This window comes from Barbus barbus (assembly GCF_936440315.1).
Source record: "Barbus barbus genome assembly, chromosome: 3".
Taxonomy (NCBI): domain Eukaryota; kingdom Metazoa; phylum Chordata; class Actinopteri; order Cypriniformes; family Cyprinidae; genus Barbus; species Barbus barbus.
Genome location: NC_136731.1, coordinates 4,789,699 through 4,803,213, shown reverse-complemented (window position 1 = coordinate 4,803,213; position 13,515 = coordinate 4,789,699). Strand labels below are relative to the sequence as shown.

Here is a 13,515-nt window from a genome sequence, read left to right as displayed (position 1 = left end):
TCACAGAGCTTTTCTGCAGTTGATCACAGCTGGTATCAGTCGTCTTCTCCCCTCAGCTGATGTGTTGTATTTCTTGAGGTCCAGCTCATCCAGAGGCTCCTCTGACATCTGAAGCATGTAGGAGATTGTTGAGCAGTGAGCAGGAGAGAGTTTCTCTGAGTGTTTGTCTGATTTCACAAACTCCTGAATCTCTCTGGACAGAGTCTGATCTTTCACTTCCAGCAGACAGAGGAACAGATTGATGGACTGACCAGCTGAGAGACGATAACTATTATGTGCATCTTTGATCATCTCTTTAATGTCCTGTGTGGTTTCTCTGATGCTCTCTGAGCTGTTCTCTGTGTGTGTCAGTAGATCCTGTAAGAGTCTCTGATTGGACTCCAGTGAGACGCCCAGCAGGAACCGCAGGAACAGATCCAGATGTCCATTCTTACTCATGAGTGCTTTATTTACTGCTGATCTTAGTAGATTATACAGAGAGACTTTAAATCTGTAAGATCTGAATTCATGCAGAAAAAAATGCAGTGGCTCCATGTTCTTCATGAAATAGCAATGAATTACATAGAAAGCAGCGAGAAACTCCTGAAAACTCAGATGAATGAAGCTGTAGACTTTCCTCTGATGAATCACAGTTTCCTCCTTAAAGATCTCAGTGCAAATCCCAGAATACACTGAGGCGTCAGTGACGTCTATGCCGCTCTCAATCAGGTCCTCCTCATAGAACATCACATTGCCCTTCATCAGCTGTTTGAAAGCCACTTCAGCAAGTTTCACAATCACTTCTCTGTTGGACTGCAGGAGTTTCTCTGGATCTCTCTCTTCATACTTCTGGTTCCTCATGTTGATCTGAATCAGCAGGAAGTGGATGTACATTTCTGTCAGAGTTTGAGGGATTTCTGCACTCAGATCTTCTTCCAGGAGCTTCTGAAGCACAGTGGATGAGATCCAGCAGAAGACGGGGATGTGGCACATGATGTGGAGGCTTCTTGCTCTTCTGATGTGTGAGATGATTCTGCTGGCTTGATGCTGGTCACTGATTCTCTTCCTGAAATACTCCTCCTTCTGAGGCTCAGTGAATCCCTGAATTTCTGTCAGACGGTTGATGTATTTGGAGGGGATCTGATTGGCTGCTGCTGGTCTGGAGGTGATCCAGATGAGAGCAGAGGGAAGCAGCTCTCCTTTCATGAGCTTTGACATCAACACATCCACTGATGAAGTCTCAGTCACATCACAAACTTTCTGAGCGTCTGAAAACATCAGCGTGATTCTGCTTTCATCCAGACCATCAAAGATGAACACAACTTTCCACTCCTCATAAATCTTTGAGTCCAGATCTTGAAGTTCAGGATGAAAGTCCAGCAGAAGTCTGTGAAGACTGTACTGATGATCTCGGATCAAGTTCAGCTCTCGAAATGGAAGCACAAACATCAAATCTACATCCTGATTGGCTTTTCCCTCGGCCCAGTCCAGAATGAACTTCTGCACAGAGACGGTTTTTCCGATTCCAGCGATGCCTTTAGTAAGAACAGTCTTGATCTGGTCTTTCTCCTCACATCCTGGTTCAGCTGAGGCTTTAAAGATGTCATTGCAGTAGATTGGAGTGTCTTGTGAGTGTTGTGTTCTGGCTGTTTCCTCCATCTGTAAAACCTCATGTTCTTCATTCACTCCTTCACTCTCTCCCTCTATGATGTAGAGCTGTGTGTAGATCCTGTTCAGGAGGCTTTCATTCTCCTGGAGTTTCAGTCCCTCAAATAATCTCTCATACTTGTTCTTCATGCTGGTTTTGAGCTGGTCTTTGACTTTCTGTAGTTCATCATTCACTGGTTGAGCATGTTTATTCAGAGACGCTGTAACGCTCGTGTTGTTCAGACAGAAGACAGAGGCTCCTCCAGAGATGCTTCGCTCTCCATCTGCTCTGCTGAAATATCACAAGAAGAACTGATTAAAAATATCTAAAAATAAAGGATGTATAAAAATCTAAATCAATAGAGATGTCAGTCTAGTATTTTCAGTATAATTTAAGTTTATCTGTGAAGTGAAAAGTGAAAGTAAAGTGAAAAGTGAAAGTGAAGTGACGTGTGGCCAAGTATGGTGACCCAGTCTCAGAATTTCTATCCTCATGATTTCCTTTGACTCACCGGTTCCTGTGCAGTTTAAAAAGTATTTTACTTAAGTAATTTGCAGGTCTGGAAAAGTAAGCTATGGAAAAAAGGGAGTATGGAAAAATATTTGTTTCGACTATTTGCCCTATTCAGTGTTCAAAAATATAAAAAATTAAACATTTCTAAAAAATAAATTTATCATACAAGTAGAGAGATTTCTTTACAAACATTTAGTGATCATTTGAGCACGACTGAATCAATTCAAGGAGCACATTTTCATTATATGCAGGACTCTTTAAACAAGTCTTGTTTTTTTTTTTTTACTTCACTAAACAAATGTCCGTGTGCCATGCAAACCAGCAAAAAATAAAGAAGCAAACATGTAGGCCTAGTACAAAATGTATCTGTATCTAAGTTCATTATCAGCCTACGCTCAACAGAGAGCTGGTTTGGTTTTTGAGAGACGGTAACACGGCTGTTTGATTGGTGATCGCTCTGTGCTTAATCCATTCATTCGTGTAGCCTATTATATTGTAGCCTATAAGGTTTAAATCATTGCCTTTTAAATATACACAAATACTAGAACGTGTATGATGTATTATTTTAGGTAATATTACTCTTGCCAAGCTTTGATTTATGAGAGATAAAAGCCATTAACGATTCTGTGTTTCCCGAAACCATAGTTCAAACGAACGTTCACTATCAGCATTGCAAACTTATGGGGTTGGAACTACAGCTCTCGACCTATGGTTAAAAGGCAAGGCAAGTTTATTTATATAGCACATTTCATACACAATGGTAATTCAAAATGATTTACAAAAAAGGAAGTAAAATAATAATTAAAAAAATAATCACAACAATAATAAGGAATTTAAAAACTTAACACAAAAACAAACATCCTCATGCTTTGCTAAAACTCTTCCCCAATAAGTGAAAAATCCTTCCAAAATACCTAGCCTACCTAAAGTACCTGTTCCACTACTTCACCCCCTACTTACATTGACCATCATAAACCAAACAAATAGAACTCAGAGGTCCTACTTTCAAACGATTAACCAATAAACTTGTCTTTCTTTACCCACATTCTCTTTACCTTCACATCACTTACTCTAAGCTTCTGTTTAAACTTTAAAAATATTTAAAAAATGACACATGCAAACAAAGAGCGTTCCGAGCGACGTCGCTCTGGTGAGGGTTAACAGGTTAAAGCAGTTTAGAATAGAAAATGATTATACATAAAATACAGTGCAATCAGTTCGGATGTAGTACAGTGTTTATCTTTTATTTTGGGACTCGATCCTAATGATCTGAGTGGTCGGTTTATATTCAGCGATCATATCTGCAATGTATTTAGGTCTTAGTCAATTGAGTGATTTATAAATGAGTAAAAGTACTTTCAAATCAATCCTAAATGGAAGCCAGTGTAAGGACATGAGGACTGGTGTGATATGCTCAGATTTTCTGGTTCTAGTCAGAATCCTGGCAGCAGCGTTTTGGATGAGCTGCAGCTGTCTAATGTCTTCTATGGAAGGCCGGTGAGGAGACATTAGAATAATCCACCCTGATGGTGATAAAGGCGTGAACAAGTTTCTCCAAATCTTGACTGGAAACAAAATATCTAATTCTTGCAATGTTTTTGAGATGATAGTATGCTGATGTAGTTACTGCTTTGTCATAACTACAGAAACTAATGTCTGACTCCAGAATCACACCAAGATTCTTGACTTGACTTTTAGTTGTTTGACCCCTAGAGTCAAGGTATGTATTCCCCTTGAGAACTTCATCTTATAACTTCAGTTTTCTCCTTGTTTAACTCTTTCCCCGCCGTTGACGAGATATCTCGTGAATTAAGAGACAACGCTTCCCGCCATTGATGAGTTTTTACAGCAATCCGTGTTCTAGGTATATTACGGTTAAGGAAAGCCCTAGCACATGTCCTGAATGAGTTACGGGACTTTCGGGTCTTGCGGATCCGAATACAAGACGATCGGCATAAATGGAAGGATCAGAGAAAATGTAGCTCATATATATGTAGATCATGTTTTCAAAATACAGTTTAAAAAAAACAGTTAAACTCTGAGAAAATCATTGATAACAGTCCTGTGAACTCTTCAACAAAGGGTGGAGAGTATTTTGGAGACCTGTAAATAAAGATAAACAGAATGCGGGAGAGAGAGAGACCCTGTGACGTGATGTCAGCCCTGCAACTCGAAGGGCAAACCGAAATGTTCTTAAGTGTGTTTACATATTCAGGGCCATATGGTTTCCACGAAAATAGTGCGGAATGCCACAGAATTTGTAAATTTTTGGATGAATAAATCAAAAATAGGTCTGTCACTTAAATCGAATCGCAATATAGACTAGTGTCTATGAATATTAAAACGCACAAAGACATTTTAAATTTGAATCCTACATGTTCCGCTTACCTCTGTATAAATGAATGGTGGAGACTCGGTTTTGTTTACATCACAGAACAGCAGCAGGAGTCCGATTTAATTTATCAAGTGAAGTGAGGAGAGTGAGTCGAGCTGACTGACAAGAAGAGTGAGGTGAGAAAGACAAGATGATGGCAAAAGAAACGAAATGCAAAAGCGCCTGTTTAGCAATATTTTGGATTTTGAAAAGCCTGTTGAGTTTTGCTGTTTATCTAAGGTGATTTTGGAAGTTTTTTAAAACATTTTGTTATCTTATTTATTTGGTTCCACAGTGTTTGATGATTTTTTAAAATATAAACTTTGGGTGTTTTATTTATTTTATTTTACATAATAATAATAATAATAATTTGTTACATTTATATAGGGCTTTACATAGTAAAGGGGGGGGGGGGGGGGGGGGGGGTATCTCCTCATCCACCCCCAGTGTGCAGCATCCACCTGGATGATGTGACGGCAGCCATAGTGCGCCAGAACGCCCACCACACACCAGTCTATTAGCAACATCAACGTGTATGCAGTGCTTCCAAGCTTTCTTATTCGTTTTGCTAATAAACGTTCTATGTTTTATATTTATTTGGTTCCACAGTGTTTGCTGATATTCAGTTTTGTATACCTAACTTTGTGTAGCCTAAGTAATTTGTTATTTTATATTAGGCGCATAGCATGGTGTATTTTTATTTGTTTTGTTAATAAAATTAAATTAAAGGTTTTATGAGTTTAATTTTATATTTTTTGTTGCTTGAATTGATTCGACAGTGAATTGCTGCTAATTTGAAAGTGAAAGTAAATGTGCACTGTTCTTTTACAAGCTACTTAAAGAGAAGGAAAGCGAGGAAAAACTCAAACAAACAATTGCTTGACGTGAATTGCCACTAATTTGAAAGTGAAAGTAAAATGTGCACAGTGCTTTTACAAGCTAAAAGAGGGACAACTGAAATGAACTAAACTGTTTTGGGAATCCGGAATGTAAGCTGATGGCAGTGAGAGGCCACAAGTCTTTTTTCAGAGTATTATTCCAGTCCTGAAAAGTTTTTAGTTTTAGTGTTTGTGTTGTTTCCAAAAATGTGTTGTTTGAGCACTGTGTTGATATGCTGAAGTTAAAATCTTAGAAGAATCTGAGAAAAGTACATAAGCAGGGAACAAAGCGCAGAGCAGTAAGCAAGAGCATCCAAACAGTAGCGAAGCCGGAATAGGAAGGCCTAGAGCAAAGCATAGGCATAGTTTCTTGTTATGGGCTTAAATAAATATGCTCTTGGGCACACCATCAAGCTAACAAGCAGTACTATCTGTATCTTCCATTCTATCTAAATATAAATGCTTTTTAATTAGGCCTGTATTTTTGCGCGTCCTCTGTAAGAGTGCGCATATGCGCATATGCATAGCGTAAGAGGGAATCCGCGATGAATCAAACATCAAATAAAGCAAAATGACAGGGAACAAAAAAATTGTAAGTTAGTCATTAGGTTCCATGTTCAATACAGCAACATCTTAGAGATCGCTAATCAGCTCAGGTCACGGTTCGAGTCTCAGGTCTGGCAGGAATTGCCGGTGGGGGGAGTGAATAACCAGCTCTCTCATCCATCCTCAATACCACAACTGAGGTGAGACCCTTGAGCATGGCACCGGACCCCCAACTGCTCCCCAGGCTCCACGGCAATATGGCTGCCCACTGCTCTGGGTGTTTGTTCACGGTGTGTGTGTGTTTACTACTGTGTGTGTGCACTTGGAGGGGTTAAATGCAGAGCACAAATTCCACAGCAACACGTCACTTCACTTTTACTTTCACTTTAGTTAAATAGCAGAAGTTATTACTCCACCACATGCGTGTGACGTCATTAACAATGGCCCCATGTTGTTGAAGTAATGTGGTTCAAACGATGGAGATGCGACTGTGTTTGGGAAACTGTCCTGACTAGCTAGTTCCTTTCCAAAACAACGCATCGTACTATGGTGGTTAATCAGCGAGTTAGTCGTTGTTCGGGAAACGCACCCTTGGTTGGGTCCCACGGTTCCTGCAGGAGAGCCGTGGGAATGCAGACCTCTACACTGAGTGTTTTTCACTCCCATAAATCAGTTCAATCATTGCTTCACTTTTATCCTCACCTGGGGTCAGAGGTCACTGCTTCATCACTGAAATTAGGATGATTAATCATGGATCTGTCACTCTTCAGAGACACACAGCTGTGATTTGGTGATGAAGATCTCTTCCTCTTCCTGAAGATCCTGATAAACACACAGAAATCATTCTTCCAATAGTTCTGTCTGCTGTTTTATTTATTATAAGCAGGGCTGCAACAATAACTGATCAATTCAATAATAATAATAATTGTGAATATTGATTACTCATCTGAACGCTGTGTGCAGAAACCATCCATCAGTCACATCACATTATAGTATGGCTGGGACGATAAATCGATGCAGAATCAATTCGTGGATGGATTCTGAGATCTTCCAAATGCATGAAGATTCTCTCGATTCTGAGCTTAGATTATAAAATCTAGCTCTAATCTAGTTTTTTATTCACATACTCAAATGCGCATGAAGAAGAGTGCTGAAAGGCGCCTGTACGTCTGTAATTTCACCTCGGCTCAGAATGCTTTTATGAATCGTCACGCAAGATTAATGTAAACACAGCCCACTGTGAACACCCTTGTAATTCGCTTCAACCTTTTCAAATTTTATGAATGATTATTTTAGGTTCAAGTGTGTGTAAGGATTTGGAAACAAGCAGAGTGCCGCTCTTTCTCAAGCATGCAGGGCCATCTGTTGTTAATATCTAAGCTCAGAATCGACTCGAGAAAGAATCGTGATGCATTTGGAAAATCTCAAAATCTATGCTGAAACATTTCTCGATTCGCGATGCATCGATTTATTTTCCCAGCCCTACTTTATATCAGTGAATAACACATTTCTCTGGATAAACACGTTTATCATTTCGTTCCACTAGATGTCCTCACATGTAGCAGAATGACAATAAAGCTCGACTTGACTTGAAATTTAAACAGTTCTGTAAATCCTAAAATATTGCTACCATATTTTTCGCAGTAAAATTCTGGCAATTGTGAGTCAGTGTGCAGTGGAAACACACTCTTGGTCTGGTTTGTGGATCAGTGTGTGACTCCTGTCTGAATCTGCTGCTGTTGCTCAGTGTGTGTTTTCTCTGATTGAACATGTCGACTCGTGGAGCGTCTGAGAAATGATGAACTGTGATCCGGTGATTGTTCACGCTGGTCAGTGTTTATCAGTGCAGCATCAATTGACCTTAACACTGGATTATATCTCACCTGGGGTCAGAGGTCACTGGATCATCACTGAGGTCAGGACGAGGACTCATGGATCCATCACTCTTCAGAGACACACAGCTGTGATCAGGAGATGAAGATCTCTCTCTGTTCTCCATAATGACTTCACACCTGCATATGGAAACATGAGAGAACAAATGACACATAATATTGTGATTATTATTGCAGTAAATCTTAACGCTACACACACAATGAGATTGAAGAGAATGTGGAGCTGCAGCAGGATCCTTTTCTTCTGAATCCATAAAGTGATGTTTTACTGACTGTAGTGAAGAAGATCTGAAGAGTGATCCTCATGAGCATCGTCAGTATCTGAGCTCACTGATGCTCTTGTGTCTTACTGAACATATTTGACTTCAGCAGCAGGAGAAAAGCATCAATCTGTTCAGAGCTTGATGTGTTTCTGCTGCTGTAACACATATCAACTAACTGATCATGACATCTGATGAGGATTATTTTCAGAGCTGATGTTTAGTTATTGAAACACAAGTGAATAAACCCTGTGGAGGCTTAGACACCAAACAAACAAGATCAGCAAAACTATTAATCATACAAATCATTCACTCAAATTTCACTGTAATCATATTATTTTGTATAAAGTTAAAAAAAGGTTCCAGTGCCTCTTACTTGTATATTATATGTATCAGTCAATAGATAAATAAAGCAGTTTCTATGAGGCCAGCAATCATATTTCTTGAGATATCACACAGTATCATAACTGGAAAGAGACAAACTGAGTGATATTTAATCTTGGAAAAAGTTCAATTCTGCACGCTTATGCTAACATGTTACTGTAAGTCTTTTATTTGATGTTTTACTCTCTTAATGAAAAGTTTAAAAGTTATCCCAGTGTCATAGTTCAAACATCTCAAAGCAGAGGGTGTGTAGGGTTTTTATAGCAGGAATTCATTTATGAGTCAAAATCAAACTCTCAGTAAAGCTGATCTACAAAAGCATGTTGTTTTTGTTTGTTTGTTTAAATCTTTATTTGCTCATTTGTAAAGAATCCGTCAAATAATCTCCACTAAAAGCAGAATCTCTAGAGCTCTATATCATTATAATCCTGAAGATGAATTTAAGATCCATCCATATCATTATAATCCTGAAGATGAAGATAATCCTGCAGCTTCATCAACTTCTACAAGCGACACATATCACTAAATGTGACCCAGGACCACAAAACCAGTCTTAAGTGTCAATTTTTCAAAACTGAGATGTATACATCAGATGAAAGCCGAATAAATAATCTTTCCATTGATGTATGGTTTGTTATAATAGCACAATATTTGGCTGAGATACAACTATTTGAAAATCTGGAATCTGAGGGTGCAAAAAAAATCTAAATATTGAGAAAATCGCCTTTAAAGTTGTTCAAATTAAGTTCTTAGCAATGCATATTACTAATCGAAAATTAAGTTTTGATATATTTACAGTAAGAAATGTACAAAATATCTTCATGGAACATGATATTTACTTAATATCCTAATTATTTTTAGTATAAAAGAAAAATAAATAATTTTGACCCATACAATGCATTTTTGACTATTGCTACAAATATACCCCAGCGACTTAAGACTGGTTTTGTGCTCCAGGGTCACATGTGTTCAAGTTTAAAGATCGGATTTAACTCAACAGAGACGCGAATGCGAGAAAATCTACAATAATATGAACTTCAGAAGCTGAGGAATGAACTTACCTTAATGTGATGTTTATGACAGTTTTTAAGTCTTCAAAACTTCTGCATTTTCCTGTCGAGTTTACTTTCGGTTTCGCTTTAGAGCATGCGCAGGAACCTCCTCTTCTTCTTCTGTGATTTCCAGCAGAACAGATGCACTGCTGCCCTCCTCAGTCCATCTGAAGAACTGCGCTTATAGCTGATATCCTCAGATAAAGTCCAGCTCGGTACAGCTCGGAGACAGACATTTACCCAATATTTGGAAGTCACAAAAGGAAACGTCCTGAGCTAATATGAATCTAATATGAGCTAATACAAATCGGAGATTTTCAAAATGTTCAGATAATTTTTGAATCCAATCATAAAATTTCTCCTAGAGGAAAATGTTTTTTGAATGCACAGACTGCTGATATTCTGTTAAAGAGGTACCATTTAAAATCCTCTGCAAAATCTATCCATGTAAAGCTTTCTTATCAAAATTCATGGACATTGAATTAGTTAGTTTTTTTTTTTTTTTTTGCCCCAAGAGATGTTAATTATAAACGCTCCTTAAAAGATGTTATATTACACAGACAAAAGCATCCATGAACAAAAAATTTGCAAACCATACCCAATTGTGAATTATTCTTAATAGAGATGGAATTGTTAAAAAAATGTGACACATCAAACTTATTGGTAATGTCACAAGAAAAACAATGGTGTGCTTGGTTTCAACGTAACTTTATTCGTTCATGAGTTATTTACAAGTTTCTGACCACTTATAAAATGTGTTCAATGTGCTGCCCATTGTGTTGTATTGTCAATGCAACCCTCTTCTCCCACTCTTCGCACACTGATAGCAGTTAGCCATTACATTGACGTCCGTGGTCTTATATAATATGCAAATTCATGCTCACAAGCGCTGCTTTATCACACATTACATGCAAGATGAAATGAAAATAGCATTGAAATGTTTTTGAAGACAGTCTTTTTCCTTCAGAGATATAGTGATGTAAAAACACCCATGCCAAGTTTTGAATTTGAAACATGTAGTGCTTATGTTTATTTAATGAAGTCAAAGACTTTTGCAAAATCAATTTGTGGTGGTCAGTTTTGATACTGTGGCAAGCCGCCACAAATAAATCAATGTATCAATTTAATAATCAACCCAGTCCTTTTGATCCTGGCTCACACACAGGGCCAGTTGGGTGGCAAGCATCCAATTATACCACTCCACTAACCCATCACTCTGGGGGTGCAAGGGAGTTGTCCTCGTGTTCTGGATGTCCGACTGTCGACAGGACCTAGAGAACAGTTGGCACTCGAAGTTCCTTCCCTGATCGGTTTGCATTTCAATGGGAACCCCAAAGCGAGCAAACATGTCTTCCAGCAGGACCTCTGCCACTGTCCCTGCTTCCTGATTGGGAACAGCAGAGACCGTGCTGTTTTATAAACCAGTATGGAACAGCATTTTATAAAATAGTCCATGGCGACAACCACGAAATTATTTTCTCTAGGGGTCAGTGGAAACAGCCACATGATCCATGGTACAGCCGACCAGATGTTTCCACCCAGTAGAAGACTACCTGGAGTCCTTACACTGTTTAGTGGTCTATGCTAAATTTGAATCAAGCAGCATTACACAACGAGTAGGGGTGGGAAACTTTAGTCACCGCACGATCCCATCCGATTCTGGGAGTCACAATCCGATTCCAGAATGATTCTTGATCTACTTCACTTCATGCTTCCTTCTGCTGACAAGTTTTATGGAGATGCTGATTTAATTTTCCAGCAGGACTTGGCACCTGCCCACACTGCCAAAGGTACCAAAAGCTGGTTCAATGACCATGGTGTTACTGTGCTTGATTGCTCAGCAAACTCACCTGACCTGAACCCCATAGAGAATCTATGAGGTATTGTCAAGAGGAAGATGAGAGACACCAGACCCAAGGGCGCTATCAAAGCAACCTGGGCTTCCATACCACCTGAGCAGTGCCACAGGCTGATCACCTCTATGCCACGCCGAATTGAGGCAGTAATTAAAGCAAAAGGAGCCTCTACCAAGTATTGAGTTCATATACAGTAAATGAACATACTTTCCAAAAGGCCAACAATTCACTAAAAATGTTTTTTTTATTGGTCTCATGAAGTATTCTAATTTGTTGAGATTACTTCAATTTGTGAATTGGTGGGTTTTTGTTAAATGTGAGCCTAAATCATTACAATTAAAAGAACCAAAGACTTAAACTACTTCAGTCTGTGTGCATTGAATTTATTTAACACACGAGTTTCACAATTTGAGTTGAATTACTGAAATGAACTTTTTCACGACATCCTAATTTATTGAGATGCACCTGTATAACAAACAACAAAGAGTGCTTTCAGTATTTAAGATTATCTGAACGTTTTCCATTCAAGAACTGTGAGTGATTTTTCTTCATCTTTACTGTTGTTTTTTTACTATGATATCATAGTCAGCGGGAGATCTATTAAGCGGCATTCATGCATGGATTCCTTTTGAAATATAAGAAGTAATGTGACAGAAGGCAATCCACTTCACATTTTAAATCACTCTTGGGTTCATTTACTGGAAATAATTTTTCTAGATGTGGTAAAACGTGTAACTGATTTTTGGGGGTGGATAATTTCAAGTGGAATATGGCAATAAGTCTAAAATTTAAATACAATCCAAAGAAGTGCATCTGGATAGTTTTTAGTTATTGTCTTGTAAATACAATATGAAGGGTGCAGCTATTTTTTTCTCCGTCTCTCTTGGTATGAACTGAGTTTTAAATGTTTATTTCAGAAACATCAAGGGCTCCAACTGGCCACAGCATTGATGTATTTCCAATGCCTATGTCCAGTAAGTATTTACTTTGTCTTGTATATTTGTAGATAGGCATAAAACAAACTTTTATCTGCATATGTTGAGACAGCTGAATAAGTGCAAGTACAAATCAGAATCCACACAGCTTCTCCTCACAAAGGCAGTGTTTTTGAGTTGTGGTCTTGGGGATCACCTACCAGAATGTTTTAATAGCTGTCCTACAGCCCAAATATCCAATCAAATTGGTGCACAGATGGCAAGCCGTTTTGACTTTTAGTCATTCTCAAGATATAAATTTTTGATAAGTCTGTATTTACTAGTTAAAATGGCAATTCTTGATATAAGGGAATGGAATTTCTACTAGTGAAAATTGCCATCGACAGATTTTTATGAGTTTATCTCTATTTGCCCCAAACTTTTAAGCATATTTGAAGCATATTACTTATTTTATTAATGTTTTCAGTCATTTAATTATTATTATAATTATTATAAAAAAATGTTTTAACCTTTTTAATTACTTAGCCTAATTTCATTTTATATAAATAAATACAAAACGAGTATAAAGCGTACAATAGAGTTCAATCAAAAGCTTTAATTATAAACACATTGCACTTGAACAAAGTTAAGTGTAATCTGCCGATTGTCCTGCAGGTGACGTCATACTTCTGTCTTCTTACGATGCAGGAAGGGCTTTGTGATTTCTCCAGAGCACTCGTAGATCTATGATGATTTTCAAGTGCTAGGCTACTTAAGTTACGATGCTTTTGGGAAACAGACCGTAATATTAAGATCAGTCGTACGATCGTTTTTACAAACTTCTTAGGCTTATGATGCTTTTGGGAAATGCAGCCCTGAACAAATAGATGTTTTTCTTTGTCATTGCAGATGCAGTCAAAAAGTGGAACAGCAAGGCCACCGATCACATGATATACAAAGCCGTGGGAGACCACCTTAAACATGCCCCTGGAAGATCTGGCGGTGGCGGACACTCAACCCAATAACCACTTACCACTTAAATACATTTGTTTTTTTGTGATGGCCAATTTGATGTATCAATAAATATTGTGTTTGTCTTTACTTTTTTGTCTTATTTTGAGAGTAATTATTAATAGGCCTATGATGAAAATTTTACATAGCCTAATAACGAATTTATTCTTGAAATTAGGTTAAATTCAAGTCTTAAAAAATTTTGAAT

At 38.1% G+C, this 13,515-nt stretch overlaps 1 protein-coding gene across 1 annotated transcript; it reads right to left on the bottom strand.

Annotated features, from left to right (window-relative positions):
* On the bottom strand, positions 1–9,599 carry LOC306854430 (protein NLRC3-like; the record flags this gene model as incomplete). The annotated part of the gene is made up of 4 exons (XM_079392407.1): positions 9,536–9,599; positions 7,822–7,950; positions 6,641–6,760; positions 1–1,918 (listed from the first exon to the last, which is right to left on the bottom strand). The coding sequence occupies exons 2-4, from the start codon at positions 7,935–7,937 to the stop codon at positions 1–3; spliced, it is 2,154 nt and encodes a 717-aa protein (XP_079248533.1). The 5' UTR covers positions 7,938–7,950; positions 9,536–9,599.
* Between the last annotated feature and the right edge of the window lie 3,916 nt (positions 9,600–13,515).